This window comes from Adiantum capillus-veneris, chromosome 12 (genome assembly GCF_014529385.1).
Source record: "Adiantum capillus-veneris isolate H3 chromosome 12, ASM1452938v2, whole genome shotgun sequence".
Taxonomy (NCBI): Eukaryota; Viridiplantae; Streptophyta; class Polypodiopsida; order Polypodiales; family Pteridaceae; genus Adiantum; species Adiantum capillus-veneris.
This window is the reverse complement of record NC_140942.1, coordinates 120,616,139-120,638,932: the sequence shown is the minus strand read 5'-3', so window position 1 is coordinate 120,638,932 and position 22,794 is coordinate 120,616,139. Positions and strand designations below refer to the sequence as shown.

The window sequence follows — 22,794 nt, the reverse complement described above, 5'->3', positions numbered from 1 at the left end:
CACGGGGCATTAAATGAAGCCCCAGAGGTGGGATCTACGGCTGAGAAGCTCGGGCACAAAAGCAGAGGCGCGCAGGGCCGTAGGATGCACCAGAAGTAAACTAGGACGTCGAAAAGTAAATTTGGACATGGGCACACCTGTCTACGTTGACTTATGATGTGTTTGTTGCCCACTATGGTCAACATATGCGCATGGGGGGTTGGATAAGCCATGCACCTTGCCCAACGCCCACCCCGGGTCGTATCGTGTGAGCAACACCCCACGCTCCATTTTTTTAAACCCTCAAATCTCCTTGAGATTTGTGGGCGCACCCTCAACCGTAGATCCCATCTCTTTGCTCCCGTGCCCTTTAGTGCTGAGGGGGGGCCAGGCATCTATGAGCTCTTTTTGGGTCTGGCTTTTAAGGTCCGGAAGATCTTGGGTACCTTGTGTGTTTGCTCTTTAACGAGAAAGGCTCTCTGCAAAGTGGAAACATCGCGAGGTACAAACAACAGGAGGAATAGGACTGTACATGGGCCTGAAGGAAGAGTGGGCAGGAACGACACACGGTCGTCGTCGGTGCCCCACTGTTCGCCTCCAGGGTTTGAACAGATTTGGAGGAGGGGGTGGGTGGTCATATCCGTGAGGCCAAATATACGGAAGATCATGGCTCAGACTTCAGAAGCTCTCTCTCTCTCTCTCTCTCTCTATGGCTCACAGCACACACAAAGCACACGCTCATCGAAGCACATACACACATTTTTACACACACACACACACACTCTACACGCCCATCATAGAGGGTGCGCATACAGTAACACATATATACCCTACCCTACTTTGCAACCTGTCCAATTGCTATCTGCTTTTCTCTCTCTCTCTCTCACAGTACCTACATTGCGTACTATCAATTCTCTCTCTCTCTCTCTCTCTCTCTCTCTCTCTCTCACACACACACACACACACACACACCCACACACACAATCACGGCACTAAATGAGGTGCGCGCACATACACCCCCCCCCAACTCCACCCCAAATTGCAAGCATCGCAAACCCTTTTGCCAAATTGCAGTTAACCACCATTCCGTCTTGTTGGTGGTCTGTGTGTATATAATTGTACACACATCACACACAAACGCATACGGACACGCAGTTTTGCTCGAGCCATAGGCGTCTATGCTTCTTCACATACCCGTTGCATGTAAAGGCCTACCGCTTTTGTCCTTCAGCCATAACCGACCTGCGTTGTGGTTCCTTTGCAAGGCGGATTAGCTTAAAAGCAAGAAGCAGGTGAAAATGTCTGCAAGCCGTGAAGGAGATCCCCGTGTGAAGAGGATTGCTTCGGCTATTCGAGTCGTGCCGGATTTTCCCAAGCCAGGTACGCGACTCTCCCTCAATCAAAGTTGATGTCTTTGCACCTCATAAACAGACCATTTGGCCTGCTGTCAAGGGGCCTTGTTTTGCCCTGCCCATCAAACTTAGCATTTCTTTCATTGCTTCTAATTATAGTGATGATCAGTTACCACTCCAAGCATGTATGTATTGGGTTTTTGCCTATTGACATATACATCTCTTGGAATTTTCTGCATACACATGCACCTTTCATATATTGTATTTAACTACACTCACGTTTTCTTTCCGTTCACAAAATTGTTTTCTATTTCTATTTGATTAGTGAGTTTATATTTTGCCACTTTGTTTGTCTCTTTGCACACCTTCTTTTTAATCATTGCAGGGTCTCTAGCCTCTCACACGGGCAGGGAGCCTGGAGGGGAGGGGAGGGGATGGGACCTAGGGTGGGATGATTGAGCATTGTAGATTCCGGTCGAAACTAAACTCGGGAAAAAATCTGAAGTCCGGTACCAGCCACGTGCCCTAACCGCATTGCCCCCCTTATGTTTGTGGAATGTGTACATTTTCCTTGAGTTTTGACATGTAAACATATTGCAACGGGGGGAAAGTAAACTCGGGTACTCAAGTGTACTTCCGTGACAAGCTGATCGTCAGCACCTGATTGATGTCAAGGCCCTAGAGTGATGGGGTCTTTGATCTCACCTCCCATGCCCGTGTGAGATATAGCTGAGGGAGTGTCTTGGCCTTTTAACCTTAGCCCAAGCATAATCCTAAATCTTGAGGTAATTTGCAAATACTTTTGATGGTTTTCAAGAGTTAAAAAAGAAAGCACTGTATTGTAGCATACTTTCTCATAGGTGAATTTGGGCTATTCCTGGATTCATCTAGGTATTTGCTATTAATATACATGTATGCTTGCACTTGTGCTATTTGCATGTTTTTACCTACATTTTCACTCATGCATATGTATGCTAGTGCTCGAAAAAAACCTTTCTTCCAAAAACTTGAAAAACCTACATACGAGAAATTGAAGGAGTAAAGTGACTATATCTAAAGTTTTTTATGCTAAATTTCTCCTAAGTTTTGTAGATTTTCTCACCTTTAAATGTAAAATTTAAGGTGAGGGCTAATCAATCTCAAAATTTGTAGATGGAATTACACTAACCTATGTTTTTTCGAGCATTGGTGTATGCAAAGGCGTTTTTTGCTCCAACATTGGGCGTGTCTCTATCGAGGCATAGTTGCCTCAAAACAAAATGCAATCATTAGGGCATGTGTGTATGTATGTGTAGAGGAAAACTTTGTCACTCTTGTTTGTACTTGGCATCCAGGGATTTTATTTCAGGATATCACAACTCTTCTCCTGGACCACAAGGCCTTTCAGGACAGCATTGACATTTTTGTGGAGAGGTTCAAAGATAAAAACATCACTGTGGTGGCAGGTGCACTCTAATTCCTATTTTACATAAGAAATCTTTGCCAATGCCACTCTTTTCTCTACAAGAAAAACGGCTTCTTTGCGAAACAACCGTGAAGGGATGACTGCGCAGATAGCTACTCTTCATTGTTATTAAGTTTCTTACAATTTTTACCTGTTTGTAGATGTAGGCAAGTACTGATCTCATGTAGGGACCTTGTCTGGTTATTATGCATGTTAGCTAAGCTCAGGAGTAGAACTTCAAACTTGCCGCAAACTAAATTTGCTGCATACTTAAGTCTTTTCGCTCTCTCATGTAATATGTTTTTTGATTTTTTCGTTATGCATGATCACAGCTTCCTTAGTGCTAATCAGTCCCTCTTCCTTTTGTTTCTTCAGTTTTGCTGCCTGGAAAAGGATTGTGTAAAATCTTTTCAATCATAATTGCATGCATATGCCCTGGAGAAAAGATTTTGATGTGAATTCAAACTTGAGTGTTTGCTAGTGATTAAAATTTGTGTAATTTAGTTTTGTCCTGCCATTTAGCATTTTTGTTGCTGATAATCAACGGAGTGAGTTTTTCGTACATGTGTGGTCATCTCCTGACAGCACACGTTTTGTTCTCTGCTTTTGTTGTAGAGGTCACGTTCGCGCTCGGTTTTCTTTTCTCATTTTTCATTTTGTGTATGATAGATCTTTTTTGAGCTTATGAGTGTACATGGTTCGCTTTAGGCTACCATGTGGGAGTGTTATGATTTATAATGCCCTTAGGCTAACAGGTATTGAAGCCCGGGGCTTCATTTTTGGACCACCCATTGCCTTGGCAATTGGTGCCAAGTTTGTCCCAATGAGGAAACCAAGGAAGCTGCCAGGTATGTAGAGTGTGGTGATTCTTTTCTTTTCTCCCAGCTTGACTTGGGTGGATAGTTACAAGGGTCATCTTTGATGAGCATAGGTGAAGTGATCTTTGAGGAGTATGTGCTCGAGTACGGTACAGATCGTATAGAGATGCATGTAGGGGCGGTGGAAGCGGGTGACCGGGCCCTCGTTGTGGACGATCTTATTGCAACTGGTGGCACTCTTTGTGCTGCTATCAGGCTGCTTGGTATGTTAAACTACACTTGTTTCTCGTCTCGTTGCTACTTTGTTTGATAACTGTAGTAAATATTGCCTTGAGGAAAGATGCAAAAATGGGTTTTCTGTTTGATCAGTGTTGGAAATATTGTTTTTAAAGGAAAGATGCGAAAATGGGTTTTCAGCATTATAAGCTCCTTTCATGATGTTTTGCCCCCCTGTTATGTAGAGAGGGCTGGGGCAGCGGTGATTGAATGTGCTTGCATTATCGAAATTCCCGAACTGAAGGTCGGTTCAGAGAAGAGGCTTGCTTGCTGATAATCTTGCATTTTTTATCGGTCCTTGCACTTATTGTGCTCTCCTCTTTCTTGCAGGGAAGGGAAAAACTTGGAGGAAAGCCTCTTTATATACTAGTGGAAACGGAATAATCAGACTGTGGTTATTGTCATGAACATGAGAAAATTGTGTATTGGGAAAGTGTTTGTTATTTTTTTCCTGTAATGATCAAAATCCACGAAGTGGCATTGAGAGTATGATCCTCTCTCTTGGATGGATTGAAGATTTCTTTGTCATTGGCAAGGAGTGTTTTATGAAGTTGACTGCAATTGTTAAGATTGTTAAATTGGGAGATAGCTGAGCTACCACCCTTCGATGTACTGAGAGAAACTCCAATGCCGTTGACGTACTGATGTAGGTTTATCACTTCAAACCAATCGGTGATCGTATACCGTGTGTGTGCACACCGTGTCATCCCCTTCTCACTTGCCTTATACTTCTCATTCATGTTGGCGATGAGCAGGATTCACCAAATTGTTTTTTCCTAATTAGAGAGTAAATGTACACACTTAAGACTCCCGGTTTTTAGGTCAAAATTTTGAAAGGTTTGCTGATTGCTTTAAAATGTACACCATAACAAGGTGCGAGATGTATTATGGAAAATTACAAAATCTTAGTCCTCAGACCAAGGTGATTGATGATGAATAGAATGCCAAAAATTGTGGAATGGTAGTAAAACCATGAACCTATATTATACAATGAGCTGGCAATGAGTTTTTGATGTGTCACACACATAATTCTTGGTATACACAGACATCACCAAAACTAGACATGGCTATTATGTGTCAATCAGTTCCTCTGTATGTGACCAGCCTCAGCTCAGTAGTGTATAGCTCAGCAATCTTATCTCCCTCTGCCGTGCATTCCTCCGGACCTCTCCAAGAGGACCTATTGAATTCTGTTGAGATTAGCACCATTGTAAAGCCCCAGGTAGTCATTCAGCACTTTGTAGTTGGCCTTGTCCAACCTCGGTTAGTTTACTTGTAGGTTCACATTAGAAAACAATTTCTCAGACTATTGGTCTAGTAAGCACTGCCAAACAGCTTGCCGTTCCCATCGTTTCACACAATCCATAAAAACTCGGCCCTTATTTTGTCGCACAACGCAGCAAAGGTTTTATCCGAGTCTCCTAAGAGCAGTTGTTTCGAGTTTGGGGTGTTCCCCAGGGCAGTTATCAATGGTGACTATTTTTCTTGACCTAGGGCAGATGATAAAAAGATGAGGATGTCCTCTATGGTTCTATTGCATCTACAACAAACACCAATGTTGATGTTGGCATCCTTCATTCTCTTGCTTGTCCATGTTGCTTTGTGTAGTAGCAACCAGAATGTTTTGCCTGAATTCCTTTCATATATTTTTGAATTTAAAGTTACATTGTTTCCTTGGCATAATTGGTGTGCCATCTCCTGTTTACCGGACATGCAGGGGTTATTCAAGAGTTGGAGGTAAGCTAGGTGGGTGGGACAATTTAAATCCCCCTTTCCAATACAGGGCTTTAGGTGGTAATTGATCTCCACAAGATTAATGTCCAGATTTGGTCTTGAGGGAAAAGTGACCTATTGATGATAACCTAAGTTTCCACGGTTGTAGCATGTGCTTGGTTATTAGTTCAGCCTCAGATAACCACGTGATCTTGAGTGTGCCACAAGTATTTCCACGTTTTTATCCCTCTACTGTGGTCAATTGTCTTAGCTGACCTTAATTGTTTTGTGTCCAATGGGGGGATGGGGGTGTCAAAATCAATTTTGGCAAAAATGTAATCTTGTCATGTGTCATGAGCACATATTCAATGCCTTCCCACATGGAGATCACAACTTCCAGAATTCTTTTCCCCTCGATGAAACCCTTTTTCTCTAAAGAGAGCCACTTCATGAGGGAGGGAGTGATTCTCAAAGCAATAGCTTTGGCAAAAAATTGTATGCCGAAGTTAACATAGTCAGATGTCTCCAATTGGAAAGAATTTCCAAGGGACCCTTCTTGTGAAGCAATTTGATGATGCTTGTATTAATAGGACTTAGGAGAGCCTTGTCATGGAATTGATTCTTCCCAAATCAGTAACAGAATAGGAGCTAACGTGCCCTTGAATTTCTAATAAAATTCAACAAGCAATCCATCTATCCTTGGAGTTTTATTCGGTTTGAGAGATTTAATAGCTCTCTTAACTTCTTCTACTAGCAGGTTGGCTTCTAGTGTTCAACAATCCGAGGAGGGATAACCCTTTTCCTACATTCCCAGATGATATTGCAGGCTCTGATTTTCTTTGGGTGAAGGCTCTCAGGAGGGTTGGAGAGCTCCTCAAAATGCTTCCTTGCTATCTGTAGGTTTTCCTCACGAGCGTTGGCTACTCTTGGGGTGAAGATAGCATAGGAACCACTCCCCTTTGTTGTTCCTTCCTTAGCTTTGTGAATATCTCTTTCGAGGTCTTGTCTATTCTACTTGGCCACCAATCTCTGAAAAAGATGGATGAGTGATGCATCGTAAGATCCTCTTCAAATCTGATTTGTTTTCTTAAGATATTGATTTTGGGTTGAGTTTCTTTATCTCCCTTGCTCTTGGGTTCAAGTTCCACCAGCTCTGAGTAGATTTGGTCTCTCTTTGCTCTCCTTGTGTCAGTTACTTCTTTCGTGAATCTTATTAGAGATTGTTGAGTCAACTTGGTTGCTTCAGACCAGGCTTTGGCAGGGGTGACTCATTTGGAAAAGGTCTGCACCCATATGGCTTTAATGTGGTCTTGGACCTCCTGAAGGTTGAATAGAGTTGAGTCTGTATGGAACCAATGGTTCCTAATCTTCGTGTGCTTATCATCTAGGGTAATAACCAGAGGGTAGTGATCTCAGGCACATAAGGCGTACCTAGGCTTGGCTTTAATCCTATTAAAATCATTAGCCAATTGAATGCTCAAATATCATCTGTCAAGTCTGGCTTTTTTGGCATTTTCTCCTTGAGAATAATTTTGCTAGGTGAACTCTCCTGTAGCACTTACATACCAAAGATCCACCTCGTTTTTCAACGAGTTTCAGTTGGATTTTTTGGTTATTGAGATAGTAATCCACTTACTTTAATACATGTCCTCTAAAGTTTCAACCATATTTATATCCTTAAAGAGTACTACTGGCCCTTCTACTTTGTTGAGAGTTTGCCAAAGTTTGGTTCTATCCATAATAGAACCAAGGGTGCAAATCACGTTGTCGTGCTGTGACACGTACATAGTGGGAACGCATGCTACAAGATCTATCTTGTATTTTTTTAGATACATAATTATATTTCCTATAGTGTACATATGCATATTTAAGTATAATAATAAGCTTTCTATCTCATCCTATTATTTTTCTCAAGGGTAACATATCTTTACTTTACCATCAGAAAATACTATGGGAAAAGCATCAATAGCTCCGCCTCTTTAACTTGGGGCAAAAAGCATTCATTCTTTATTTCTACTATTTCATTATCATCTCACACCCTAGCTAGATCCTATATCTAGGGTAAACTCCAATATATATATATTCTATGTATTTTTTATACTTTTCTTATATTTCTTTTTAAATAGCTACTAGGAGAGAATCAAATCCTAGTGGGACACTAGGTGGCATGATTACAAAGATACACTTATTTTAATGTATTATTGCAAGCATGATTACAAAACTTTGTCAAGGAGCAATGTCATGCTTTCATATGGCATGAGGTGTCCTTTGGAATTAAATGAAAGTCTAGGCTAAGGAGACCACATGAAGACTTTTGTTGCCATAAATGGACCCTATTTTGATGAATTTTTTACACAAGGTTCCAATCCGAATTGGAAAACGATTTTAAAATGAAATCGTAGTTAATGAGCTGAAGATTTTGCCCATATTTTTACTTTTTTATTTGGAGCCACGGTTGAGGAGATATGATCAATATACTGGACCCCAGTCTGCCCACATCATGTAGGGACAACTCATTTCCAACTTTTCCAATTCCTGTTCACACTGGCTCCTCTCTTCTTGTGTAAATCTTTGTGGGTTCCCTTCACCTATAAAAGGGGACCTCTTCTTCCTTGGAAAGAAGTCAAGCATTCAAGCCATTGATGAGAGGAATTCATGAGGGAGTGAGTAGTAACGCCTAATTGTACTTAGCCATTAACGTAAGCCCAAGCCTACACTTTTTCCTAGAAGAAGACTAGCCATTCTTGCAACAAGCTACCCTTGGAAGATCAACTCTAATCAAAGAAGGTCTTACACTTGGTGTATCAATCAAAGTGGAATTCTCCACTCTTCTTCTCTCTCCATCAATAATGGTGTCGAAGGGATTGTCAAGTAAGATGTGTTCTACATTGATGTTTTCTTGATTTCTTGTTGTTTTCTTTTTCATCTCTAATCCAACATATATATATATATATATCTAATCTCATCTCTTTAACCAAATCTATCTCTTTCACTCTTAGTAATTCATCCTCTCTACAAATTTTAGGTTCTCCTTGCTACAGGTACATCTCTCCCCGCAGTATCCTTATTGCCTACGGGCAAGAATAGGGCTTGGGAGGGAAACTTCTCATCTCTTCTCTTCTCTTCTCTCATATCTACATTTCTCACATACTATCTTAGATGAATAACCCACATGATGATCATTTCTATCGCTTTCACTCTGTACAATCTATTAGAATTAACGTATGGATTAGCCGTAAAATACACTTTCAACAACGTATAGTGTTTCTCTTTGGCCCTGAAAGGCTCAATGAAATACTTCTATCATCGGATCCCATCATACCACCTCTCATAGACTATAATTTTTCTTTTGATGTAAGCGTAGTTATCTTGCTATGAACCAAGAGGATTTGTACACACAATTAATCCCAATCACTAGACAAAATATATATATTATGGTAAGCACAAAACTACAATTCCAAAGAACAATTCGTAGCCTATTTGGTCAGCCAAGATTGAATGCCATTAACTCATCCATTAACCCTTTCATATTACCCATGATACGATATGACCATAGCCTTGATGTTTTCATCTTCGTATTGTTTTGACATTCTCTTTTGCGTTCTTTCTTTGTGTGTGTGAATGCAAGAGAGAAAGAGTGAGTCTTCTTTGATTGCACTTCTTTCCAAACCCTAGTCTTCATGGCATCTATGGTTTAACTCCTTCATATAGTTTTTTTTGAGTTCTCTCACAAACTCTCACAGCCATAAGCCCGGTGCTTTCCTGGCAAGACCGCAAATTTCTCGACATATTTTTGGTGAACCCGACGCGAATCTGCTAGGGTGAGAGTTTGTGGGTAACCATGGGTGATCATGTTGAGCAACAGGGTATGCATTTTGACCCAGCAACAATGCAAATGTTTCAAGCATTTGCAATGTTCATGCAACAACAACATGCTACTGAAAGAAGGGAGATTTCAGCAACGAAGGCCATACAAGCGGTCGTCAACAGAATGGATCAGTTCAATGGCAAAGATGTAACCAAGTACTTACGCGAGTATGTGAAGGAGATGGAGCTGCATCGCGTGTCAGAAGGTGAGATGATTCAAAGCTTTGAGCTAGTTGTTGCTCCAGAAATTAGGGAAGCTTTGAGCTAGTTGTTGCTCCAGAAATTAGGGAGCATGTTAGGGCAATTAAAGATCGGCATGGGAGAAATTGGGAAGAACTCAAAGTAGCTTTAAAGGAGGAATATTTCATGGAGGACTCGGAGAGAGTGACCAAAAGGACATTCTTAGAATGGGTAGTCAAACCAAAGCAAGGACTATCAATAACAGAGCTACTTAGGGAATTTGAGCGGCGCTATGCACAACTCACTAGGACAGAAAGGGCCACACTAGATGCAGAGAAGACAGATATTTTCTTACAAGCTGCAGGTAAAGAGTTTCAAGAAAATTTGGATCTTCTTCTTGAAGATAAAGATGCTGAGCAAGGACTAAAGACCGACTGGAATGAGGTTGAAGGTGCTGTCTCACTGCTTGCCAAACGACAAAGAAGAAGGGACAAGATGGTAGTAAACACTACAAGTCCTTCCACCTCAACTTCTGACAAAATGGTAAAGCCTACTTTTATCGCTCCTAAGTTTGATGAGTCCATGCTAGATGAGCTTGTGAAGGGAATGCGTGACTTGAAGGTGAAGTTTGCAAAGCTTGAAGAAAAAGGCCAACCATCAGGGCCACTTCCTAGGCAAAGACAACAGCCCAAAGAAGGGTTTGTTAATAGATGTATTTGGTGTGATAGTACAGACCATGTAAGAAGGGATTGTGATGATTTTAGTGATGCTTTGTCAAAAGATGTTGTCTTTTTTAAGGATGGTAAAATCCACTTAAGAGAGACAGGTCTACCCTTGAGAACTAACTTTGGGAAGGGGGGAATGCAAACCTTAGTTGAAGATATGGCAACCAAGCATGCCACCTCTTCAGTTGAGGCAGCTACTTATGGAGTAAAAATTGAACATTTTTTTGATGAAGAGGTGAGTGACCATCATGGTCAAATTTGGCCAAATGTCATGCAATTAGCTAAAAAGGGAAAGCTTACAAAAGAGATTCTACATGAAGCAGGTGATTGCATACGTTTAGAAACAGGATGGAATGATCCAGTGGACTCATTGTCAGTGCATGCCTACATTACAAAATGCCAACAAAATGAGGCAATTGTAGAAGAGAAGCGCAGACGTGAGAATGCTGATGAAGGACCATAAAAAAGAGCTTCTAGAAGTGGGGGAAGAAGCGACTCAATGCCTTCTCAAACACCCTCAATACAAGGAGCATCTCCACCTGAAGTACTTATGGAGGAGTCTACAACAGGAAAGAAGAAAGAGCCAACGAAAGGTAAGACAAAAGGCCCAACTTATAAACTACAATCTGATATTGAGGTTGCTACAGATTTAAAGAAAGTCTTGGAGGAAAGGATCTTGAATAGCAAGATTGAGTTTACTCTGGGAGAAGTTCTTGGCATTGCAAAGCGTGAATTCCATGAGGAGATCATTGACATCATCAAGAGAAAGAGGCAAACCCTTGCTGAAGTTTCTCGTCCACAGGTTGAAGGGGAAACCTCAAAGACACAAGGGATGCAACTGCAAAATAAGGAGAATGATGGAGCTGCGGTAGGATACTACCAATCTAGTGGAAGAGTGAAGCAAGTGTATTTCTCAAATGATGATGAAGAAGTTGAAGATATTCCTAGGAGTTACTATTCACGAAGTCATTGGGCAAGGGCTACTACAGAAACTTTGGTCAAGGTAGGTGATCTTGAAGAGCCATTTGTTGCCTTGATTGACCATGGTTCAGAAATAAACATAATGTCAAAGAGTCTCTACAACAAGTGCAAATGGCTGATGGACACAGATCATGGTTGGATGGTAAAAGTGGCAAACAATTCATCCGGTGAATTGTATGCAGCATGTCCAGGTGTGAAGGTAACAATAGGTGATGTAAAGATTGACCAAAACTTCTTTGTTCAGGATACATCTTCATATCATCTCATCCTTGGACAACCCTACATTGTGGGAGTTCGAATGGAAACAAAGGTAATGGACGATGGTTCAGCATATGCTAGGATACGTAGCAAAGATGGTAAACGTGTTGTCCAATTTCTCACAGTTTGTGTAAACCATGAAAGAAATCGTGACAACCTCAGAGAACATCCTCTACCAAAGGTAAGCAAAGAGTTTCATGATCATAGAGAAATGATGGGTTTTTGCCAAGTACCATTGTAAAGCGGGATTGCAGTGGTACAGAAAGAAAAAGGGTCTCACCTGATCCAAAAATAGGTGAAACTTTCTCGATGAGCTCCTTGGTAACAAGGAATGGATCAGTATGTTTTCCAAAACTTGAACATTTGAAGAGATATGAGAGGCAATATGTGCATAATGTACAAATAGGCATGAAAAAGAGTGGGTTGCTAAAGCCTACTGAAAATGTTTTGGGTTTGTGTGAACAAGTTTCTTTTGTAGATACTATGGGTGAGCTTGATGCTATAATGAGGTCTAGTTTGCATCTTGAAAATGAAGTTATGGAAGTTTGCTCTATGGAAATGTATCAAGTAATAGAAGCCTTTAAAGAAAGCCAAACAGTTGGCCCAGAAGTCCATGTTGAAACTAAATACAAGAGTGTAGCAAAGAAGGTGAAACCAGTAGCTTCACCCTTACCACCCAACAACAGGGAAAAGATTGAACAGGCTTCTTTACAACCAAGTTTGCGGAATCCTAAAAAGATTGGGCATACCTTCACAAAGGAGTCTTTCCAAGACTTGCAGATTGGTCACAAGGAGTTTCTAACACAGGAGGAGACAAAGTGCTTCAAAGAAATGCTTTCAAAGCATGGTAAGGCTTTTGCATTTGAGCCACATGAGATAGGATGTGTTGATCCTTCTATTGTAGCTCCTATGGTAATTTTCACAATACCTCATGTGCCTTGGAATCTGCGGCCTATTCCGGTTCCAAAGGCTCATTTGCCAAAGTTAGTAGAGCTACTGAATGAGAAAATCAAAATGGGAATCTTGGAGCCTTCTTGTGCTCCATACTCAAACAGGTGGTTCACAGTTCCAAAGAAGAATGGTTCTCTACGCTTCATCCAAGATATGCAACCAGTGAACAAGGTGACAATTAGAAATGTAGGTACAGGTCCAATTGTGGATGAATTTGCAGAGGCGTTTGCAGGGAGGGCAATCTACTCAATGGGGGATCTCTACTCAGGGTATGATCAATTTCAGCTTGCAATCGAAAGCAGAGACTTGACAACCATGAGGACACCTTTGGGTTTGGTAAGGATGTGTACCTTGCCACAGGGAGCAACCAACTCGGTTGCACATATGATGAATGGGATGAATAAGGTCGTACGTGACTTTATTCCTCAAATCACAATGCCTTTCATTGATGATTTGCCTATCAAAGGATGTGAAGAAAGTGACAAAGATGAAGCTTTGGATCTCAAGGGATGTCGCAGGTTTGTGGTAAATCACATAAATGATTGTGATAAAATTTTGTCTAGGTTGGAAGAAGTGAATCTTACATTGTCAGGGAAAAAGTCTATGTTTGGTATCAAAGAAGTGCTCATTGTGGGGCACATGTGCGGGCCATATGGTAGGAAACCTTGTCCATCAAAGGTAGATGCCATCCAAAGAATGAAAGAAACATGCACTAGCATCACTGAGGTTAGAAGGTTTCTGGGAGCATGTGTCTTCTATGTTATTTGGATTCCACATTATGCACATGTAGCTGATCCTCTTTATCAGCTGCTTAGAAAGAATCAAAAGTTTAAATGGACATAAGCACATGTAAAATCCATGAAAAAGCTAAAGGAGTTACTCTAGTCAGCAACGACTTTGAGAAAGGTAGACTATGAGTGTCAAAGGCCAGTGATTGTGACAGTAGATACCAGTCCTACAGGGATTGGATGGGCAATAGGGAAAGATGACAAAGAAGGACACAGGTATGTGGTAAGATTTGGAGCAAAGGTACTAAGTGCTCGCCAAAGAAACTATCCACAGATAAAGAGAGAGTTATGGGGTATGGTTACAGCCTTGAAAAGTGGGAAAGAGTACCTAATTGGTGCATGTGTGGTTGTAGAAGCAGATTGTCTACCACTTCTTGGGATGATTACAAGCTGCTCAACACCAGACATTGCTATGTTGCGGTGGATTGCCTACATTAAGTCCTTAAATCCCGAGTTTAAGCACATTGCAGGTAAAGACAATACAGTGGCAGATATGCTATCAAGGGCAAGGTATGAAGATGAGTCACAAATGATTGATGAGGGAGATGATGTAGGCACAAAATTCTATTCTATCTCTCATGTCAAAGGTAACAATGTCTGCATGACTAATTCACTTGAATTGTTCTTGAAAGATCTTTATGAAGGTGATTGGCTTTCTATTGGAAGGTACTTGAGTACTCTAACAAAACAGGATGATTGGTCTGAACAAGAATTCAAGAGGATACGCAGGAAAGCATATGGGTACTTTTTAAGGGATGGTTACTTGTGGAAGCATCCTAAGCAAAAGGGTGCTACACCACAACGGGTTATATGTAAAAAAGAGACTCAAGTAAAGCTCATGCAAGAGTTTCATGAGAGTCTATGGGCTGGACACAAGGGTGTGTGGGCAACCTTCTCCAAGTTGAAAGAAAAATAATGGTGGAAGGGTATGTATAAAGATGTATCTCAGTTTGTAGAGTCATGTGTAACTTGTCAAATGTATTCAAATGTTCGACATTGTGATGGATTGCACCCTACATATCCACTAATCATGCACTATAAATGGGTTGTGGATCTAGTCACGATGCCTTTAGGACTCTGGCAGATGAGATACTTGGTTCTTGCACGAGAGGACCTAACTAACCAGGTTGAAGGAAGAGCATTAAGATCTAAGACCACAGAAGCTGTGTGCAAATTCCTTCTTGATGAGGTGATTTGCCGTTATGGTTGTGTGGGAAAAATCACTGCAGATCGAGGTGAACTGGATGCCGAAGAAGCAAGGGAGTTCTTTTCTAGATTAGGGATCAAGCTTTCTCTTACTACAGCTTACAACCCTGAAGGCAATGGAAAGAGTGAAAGAGGGCATCCTCCTATCATCAAAGCTTTGGCCAAGGCTTGCGAAGGAAGAGTTGGTGAGTGGCCAAAATTGTTACCATATGCTTTATGGGCTGATCGTACAACACATAGCTCAGTAACTGGCTACATGCCTGCGGAGCTAATGCATGGTCAAAAGCCAGTGATGCCGATTGAGGATACAATTCCCACATGGAATGTACTACCTTGGCAAGAGGGGCTTAGTAGGGAAGATCTCCTTGCACTGCGTATAAGGCATCTAGAGAGAAGACTTGGAGACATTGAAGCTGCAAAAGAACAACTCAAAAATGCAAGGTTGAAAAACAAGGACTATTTTGATAAGAGACATCGACTTAGGAGCAAAGCAATTGACAAAGGTGACTGGGTTTTAGTGTATGATAGTAGCCTTGATAACCAACACACAGTCATGCGTAAGTTCTCAAAAAGATGGTTTGGACCGTATGTTGTAAAGCATGTGCATGAAAATGCTACTTACAGCTTGTCTGAACTAGATGGTACAGAAGTAAAGATTCCCATTGCAGGAAAAAGGATTAAAATGTTTAAGAGAAGAGGAGACAATGATCAAGAAGATATGGATGAGGAAGAAGAGAAAAACACAGGTGAAGATCAAAGTGAACATGAAGCTCTGGAATCATCCAGTGAAGAAGAAGACAAGGAAGATGTACAAGAGGTCTATTCTTACAAAGAGACAATGTGGCACATACCGGAGGATGTGCAGGTTTAGAGGGGGTGGATGTCGTGCTGTGACACGTACATAGTGGGAACGCATGCTACAAGATCTATCTTGTATTTTTTTAGATACATAATTATATTTCCTATAGTGTACATATACATATTTAAGTATAATAATAAGCCTTCTATCTCATCCTATTATTTTTCTCAAGGGTAACATATCCTTACTTTACCATCAGAAAATACTATGGGAAAAGCATCAATAGCTCCGCCTCTTTAACTTGGGGCAAAAAGCATTCATTCTTTATTTCTACTATTTCATTATCATCTCACACCCTAGCTAGATCCTATATCTAGGGTAAACTCCAATATATATATATTCTATGTATTTTTTATACTTTTCTTATATTTCTTTTTAAATAGCTACTAGGAGAGAATCAAATCCTAGTGGGACACTAGGTGGCATGATTTCAAAGATACACTTATTTTAATGCATTATTGCAAGCATGATTACAAAACTTTGTCAAGGAGCAATGTCATGCTTTCAAATGGCATGAGGTGTCCTTTGGAATTAAATGAAAGTCTAGGCTAAAGAGACCACATGAAGACTTTTGCTGCCATAAATGGACCCTATTTTGATGAATTTTTTACACAAGGTTCCAATCCGAATTGGAAAATGATTTTAAAATGAAATCGTAGCTAATGAGCTGAAGTTTTTGCCCATATTTTTACTTTTTTATTTGGAGCCACGGTTGAGGAGATATGATCAATATACTGGACCCCAGTCTGCTCACATCATGCAGGGACAGCTCATTTCCAACTTTTCCAATTCGTGTTCACACTGGCTCCTCTCTTCTTGTGTAAATCTTTGTGGGTTCCCTTCACCTATAAAAGGGGACCTCTTCTTCCTTGGAAAGAAGTCAAGCATTCAAGCCATTGATGAGAGGAATTCATGAGGGAGTGAGTAGTAACGCATAATTGTACTTAGCCATTAACATAAGCCCAAGCCTACACTTTTTCCTAGAAGAAGACTAGCCATTCTTGCAACAAGCTACCCTTGGAAGATCAACTCTAATCAAAGAAGGTCTTACACTTGGTGTATCAATCAAAGTGGAATTCTCCACTCTTCTTCTCTCTCCATCAATAATGGCGTCGAAGGGATTGTCAAGTAAGATATGTTCTACATTGATGTTTTCTTGATTTCTTGTTGTTTTTTTTTCATCTCTAATCCAACATATATATATATATATATCTAATCTCATCTCTTTAACCAAATCTATCTCTTTCACTCTTAGTAATTCATCCTCTCTACAAATTTTAGGTTCTCCTTGCTACAGGTACATCTCTCCCCGCAGTATCCTTATTGCCTACGGGCAAGAATAGGGCTTGGGAGGGAAACTTCTCATCTCTTCTCTTCTCTTCTCTTCTCTCATATCTACATTTCTCACATACTATCCTAGATGAATAACCCACATGATGATCATTTCTATCGCTTTCACTCTGTACAATCTATTAGAATTAACGTATGGATTAGCCGTAAAATACACTTTCAACAACGTATAGTGTTTCTCTTTGGCCCTGAAAGGCTCAATGAAATACTTCTATCACCGGATCCCATCATACTACCTCTCATAGACTATAATTTTTCTTTTGATGTAAGCGTAGTTATCTTGCTATGAACCAAGAGGATTTGTACACACAATTAATCCCAATCACTAGACAAAATATATATATTATGGTAAGCACAAAACTACAATTCCAAAGAACAATTCGTAGCCTATTTGGTCAGCCAAGATTGAATGCCATTAACTCATCCATCAACCCTTTCATATTACCCATGATACGATATGACCATAGCCTTGATGTTTTCATCTTCGTATTGTTTTGACATTCTCTTTTGCGTTCTTTCTTTGTGTGTGTGAATGCAAGAGAGAAAGAGTGAGTCTTCTTTGATTGCACTTCTTTCCAAACCCTAGTCTTCATGGCATCTATGGTTTAACTCCTTCATATAGTTTTTTTTGAGTTCTCTCACAAACTCTCACAGCCATAAGCCCGGTGCTTTCTTGGCAAGACCGCAAATTTCTCGACAACGTTCTTCTAGACACACGGCTACCTAGTGGTCCTCAGCTAGTCTCTTCTGAGGGTTTATCCTCCAGTGGGGGGGATCGCTAACACAGTTCCTCTTGAACCTTTTCTATGGTTGGAGTGATGCCAACAAAGAGTTTGTGAGATTGTCTTCAATCTTTGTTGAAGCTCCTCTCTTGAGATTTTAATCTCCAGTAGACCAATGTTTGGTCGACACAGCGGACTGACACGTAAAAGGCGGATCTACACCAAACCTTGTTGTACTCGCTCATTTTTTCAAAAGAAGCGATGTAAATCTGCCAATGAGGATTCTCAATTGTAATATATTTTGTCATGCCCTCTTAGCCTCTCTGAGTCTATACACCTTGTAAATGGCTGTATGATTGTGGGAAAGTCCCCTTAGCTCTTAAGTCAAAATCCTTAGTTTTGAAAAAACACACAATCATTAGCTTGAAGAAGTATTGGACGTTGTCGAATGTCAGAGCTTCTTGTTGCTACAACTTGCAATCCACTTTTCTCTTTGTCTGATAGAACAGAATTCAATTCAGAATTGTCAGGCCAAGGGTTAGAGGGCAGGGCCCGACCTAGGGGAGTTAAGGACTTAAGCCAAGGGCTGCACTGAAGGTGTGGCCAGGGGATCCGTTTAGGGCAAAGGGCCATGGGCTTTCTTGTAATAGGTTGGCTGGGAGGAGGATCCAACATTCGTCTCCCCTCGGCCTTTCACTGGTATCAGAGCCAGGGGAAAGGAGAGCCATGGAGGAAGGAAGGAGAAGAGTTGGATTGCTTTGCATGGCTTGGCATCTCTCTCTCTCTTTCTCTCTCTCTCTCTCTCTCTCTCTCTCTCTCTCTCTCTCTCTCTCTCTCTCTCTCTCTCTCTCTCTCTCTCTCTCTCTCTCTCTCTCTCTCTCTCTCGTGAAGCATGGTGGAAAAGGCAGGACTACTCGGATTTCTCTCAAACTCTTCGAAGTCATGGCGAGTGCACATACGCAGGAAATGGTTCCTGTTTACAAGAAGGCCAAGCAAGAGAAGCTACAAGGGACGAGATTGGACAGTGGGACGCGACCCTTGCACACAAAAGGAGCAATGGCAACCTGTGTCTTTCTGAGCATGGTCATGCTTGATGTATTCGCGTTGACAAGGGGGTGATAACACGTCTCTTGCTTGCCTGATTTCAATCTCGAGTGTGAGCACTGTGAGGGTTAGCGGCTTTTTTGCATCAACGCCATCGCCCTTTGTAGAAGAGCCAAAGTATTTTCACATTAATTTTTTATTTTTTTTGCTTTGTGGGTGCCCTAAAGCACCCGAAGAGGCCACTTCCATAGGATTCAGTGCTCTCAGCCGCATGCATGCACCATGCAAAAGCATACGTTGCGAACTTTATCATTCATGTCTGCCATGTAAAGAGGGCAAGCATCACTGCAGAAGGATTGCAGTTTCTGCCATGGTTTTGATAACCCATTCAAGTTCACTTGCAATAAGATTTTGAAAGTTTATGGAAAACAACAGACAGACACTAAGGAGCAGCAACTTGGAATATTGTTCGATTGTATCATGAGGAGTACTACAAGGGCTATGAGCCATCGACCGGGCGCCAAGCCGCTACGAACACATCCACTATCTGTCCATCGAATGGAGTTTCTGATAAGGGAATCAAAAATCCAATTTGCAAGGCATTTTAATGTGTATTGCCTTCTCAACATACTCCTCAGGTACGCTTTGTTTCTGCAGTTACTATAGATGTTCTGAAGTTTGGTACATTGTTCGACAAGGTCAACACTCAACATAGTTAATTTACTTTCACTTTTGTTTCATCTGACAATGTCATAAGATGCACTATAGTATATCAATTCTAACTAAGGAGCAAGGCTCCAATAGAACCATGACAGAGATAATCGGAAAGGCCGATCATTGCTTTCATTCTCAGAAGCCGGCAGCCACCACTGATTCTTTTGGTACTTGCCAGTAATAGTGGGCAACCTCGGACTTTCTACAATGCCAACTATGTTGCTTCAATCAAGCATAGTTTGGCAATAACTGACACTTGATAACTAAGCTGTTGCTGCTATCTCTCTCAATATTGGGCCACCTCACGATTCTTAATACAGTGCATGGTTCGGCAAGGCCGATTCTCTATGAAATTTTGACACGATCGATCTTCTTTACTTGGACACATGTGTATCAACAAGCATATCGGTTTGCTATTGAGGCGGTCCGGGGCGGGCAACAAGAGAGGCGACCTCTAAACACCCCTCAAGGCTCCCGTGCTGCTCAATTGGGGCTGGGGCAACCACAACCACAACACAACAACAAACCCACAGCCAAACCCAAACAAGATAGGGGCACCACCTAGTTATGGTATGCGAACTAGGATGCAAGAGAGATTTTGGCACAACCAAGAAGATGCACCACACAACACACACAAGCAACCTCACACCAAGACACACATGAAATGGACCAGAGAGAGCTAGAGCAAAGGGAAGAGAGAGAGGAAAGGATCTTGCGTAATACCTTATTTGTGACTTGCAAATGGAGATGGTTCGTTATGATGCTATCGTAGAACATGTACAAAAATCACTCAATGCTTAGTGATTGCTAATCATTGCCAAAACACACACACTGTCTTAGGGTGTGGGAGACTGCTCACCACAATACCCTCTTACAATGGACACAAAACTGGCAATGAAAAACACACTAAAACACTTTCTAAAATCAAGATCAACCGATAAAACTCAAAATACACAAGTCACCTTGAATTCACCAAACCGTATTGCACAAATGGAAGGACGAAGATTTAAAAGTCGAATCACGCCTTTGATGCACCAAACCTCAATTTATTGATGATGAAGGAGCATGTACAATAGTGGTTTTGAGATTTGTGGAACTCACGCTCTCTCACTTGCAATGTGTAGCTTGAAGGCTTCTCTCACACCAAGAGTGAAGCTCACAAGTGGTTGCTACACCTAAGTCTCTCCTCACGCATAGAGTGTTGGGGTGCTATGTGAGATGTTGGAGGTTGTTTTACAAGAAGGAGACGGGCCTATTTATAGGTTGGAGACCCCTCATTAAGATTATTGGAAATCCTAATTTACAAGCTAACAAATCAGGATTATGATTTTTTTGAATATCAAAACATTGCGGGCCTTCTTTGTCTGCTTGAGTCATGGGTGTGGGCTCAAAAGAGAGCATTATTGATGGTAGATAAGGTGAAAGTAAGTTTTAAGGAAGGGAGAGAGAGAGAGAGAGAGAGAGAGAGAGAGAGAGAGAGAGAGTTACTATACATGTCTTGAGGTGAGGTGTCTTTTATGGTTAGGTCAATGCTATTTTGTGTTAGTATGTTAGTCGTTAGTAATCACTAGAAAGTTAATGTTACATTTACAATGGGTAGAGTGAGTTGATTTGATGAAGGAAGAGGGGTGAATTAAAAGAGAATCATTGAGATGGTGAAGCTTTGAAGAAGCTTGAACTCACCCTTGTGTAGATTGTGGAAAAAATGACCGCTGGTCTTCTTCTTCTTCTTCGCTTCTTTACGCCGCCGCCACGGTTGACCACCACGATGAAAAGAGGATTTGTTGATGAAAAATCCTCAATTTGCAGAAGTTATCATGGTTAAAATGTTGAATTTTAGATATTTTAGGAGAGGTAAATGAAATTGTAACATAGAAGAAATAGAGAGAGACATGGAGAGGGATTATGTATGTAGAGGTTCATAAAAGAACTATAGGGATGAGAGAGAAGGGTAATGGTGAAGAGGGTGGGAGAAGCCATGAAAATTGCAGGTTTGAGTGAGGGAAGGAGAGGGAGGGATGTGTAAGAGTGAGTAGGTGTGTGGAAGGGTGAGAGAAGACTAAGGGCTACTTGTGAGAAAAGTGGGCAGATTGGGGTCCACTCAAAAAATCATAGGTCACCGCTGGTAGCTCCAAAAATCATGAAAAATTTTGAGGTGATTATTCAGAGTGTGGGCTACATTTTCTCTTTTGACCACCGCTCCAAATTCGGAGTGGAGATAGGTGCCAAAATTCTCACCAAAAAGCCTGTTTTTTATGCCTGCAAAAGTCTTTTAGTGGCCCCCTCCTTTGTTGAATTTGTACAATGCATCCAAGAGTGAGCCCCTCCTTTGTCATATTATAATACAAAGCATTCAAGTCACCCTTGACCCATGCATGGAGGAGGATTATTGGTGAAATAAGAAATATATACATGGTGGGACTAGTGTATGGACTATTCATGGACTTTAGCTCAATGAGCACATGGTGTTAGAATAATGAGTAAAAATAATACTAAAAATATGGAGGAGTTATGGATATGGAAAGATATTGGAATCATATGATATGGTCCCTCCTTGAATTATTTTGGGTGAAAGAGGAAAAGGTATGCAAGTAAATAATATAATAAAAGTAACCAATGAGTAGAAATCAAACTTTTGTTTTCACGAGGGTGAGGGTGAAAATGTGGGAGTGATTTGTATAAAGGAAAAATATGAGGTTAGAGTATGTACATATTGGCAAAAAATATAATTATGGTGTAAGAGGATGAAAGAAGGTGTACATAGGTTTGATAAAACACACACCTAAGTAGAAATATTTAAATAAAATACCAAAATAATTATAAAAAATCCCTATATTTAGGCCATATATACAATGAAATATTTACACACAAAGAGGCCATAATATACTTTTTTTTTTTTTTTTGGCTCACCTAGCCCAGTGACTAGCTAGCTGAGGGTTTTTAAGAAGATATGGGAAAAGCCCCCTAACTCACACATGCCTATGTACAGTGAAATGGTAGGGATAGCCATAGCGTTTGGGTGAATTTGGTAGGGTGGAGTAATCTAGTATGGCAATTATGGAGAGCCGAAAAACGGCTATCATTAGCCCCCCCCTTAGATAATGGTACATTCATGTACCATTTATCTGATCATACAACATGTATATTATGTAACGTCTGTCTTTGTCTGCTCTTATCTTTGAAGAACCTTTGTTGTATGATTAAAAAACCTTGTGTGATATGGAAGGTTCTCCGAGCCAATAGCAAGATGAAATGAAGTGACGGAGTAAACCTCCTCCATCGAGAAAGTTTCCATAAGCACCCCCCAGGATCAAAGATCTTGAAATATCTTTCCCAAAGCCAGATGTATGGTATGGAATCACTTACTGATTTTGGTTGAAGAAACTTGTAGATTTTACTGTTGTCCATCATTGCATCTATCACTATGAATGTGATATAAAAGATTGGTTGCTCTTCCTCCTGTGTAAAGTTGATGTATCTGCTACGATCTTCAAGAGCTTGTATGAGCGAATTCCTGAACTGTAGCTCATAAAATTCATTCAACCTGGGTAGGCTCACCAAGTCAAA

At 40.9% G+C, this 22,794-nt stretch overlaps 1 protein-coding gene across 1 annotated transcript; it reads left to right on the top strand.

Annotated features, from left to right (window-relative positions):
• The first annotated feature begins 956 nt into the window (after positions 1-956).
• LOC147446428 (adenine phosphoribosyltransferase 3-like) lies at positions 957-4,358 on the top strand. The gene is made up of 6 exons (XM_086525651.1): positions 957-1,359; positions 2,666-2,776; positions 3,531-3,623; positions 3,707-3,856; positions 4,055-4,113; positions 4,200-4,358. Exons 1-6 carry the CDS (start codon positions 1,278-1,280, stop codon positions 4,251-4,253), a joined length of 549 nt encoding a protein of 182 aa, XP_086381777.1. The 5' UTR covers positions 957-1,277; the 3' UTR covers positions 4,254-4,358.
• The last annotated feature ends 18,436 nt before the right edge of the window (positions 4,359-22,794 follow it).

Coding starts and splice junctions, on each gene's coding strand:
- LOC147446428 (XM_086525651.1), top strand. CDS start 1,278: ATGTCTGCAAGCCGTGAAGGAGATCCCCGTGTGAAGAGGATTGCTTCG. Junction 2,777..3,530: donor AAACATCACTGTGGTGGCAG/GTGCACTCTAAT, acceptor TTAGGCTAACAG/GTATTGAAGCCCGGGGCTTC. Junction 3,857..4,054: donor TGCTGCTATCAGGCTGCTTG/GTATGTTAAACT, acceptor CCTGTTATGTAG/AGAGGGCTGGGGCAGCGGTG.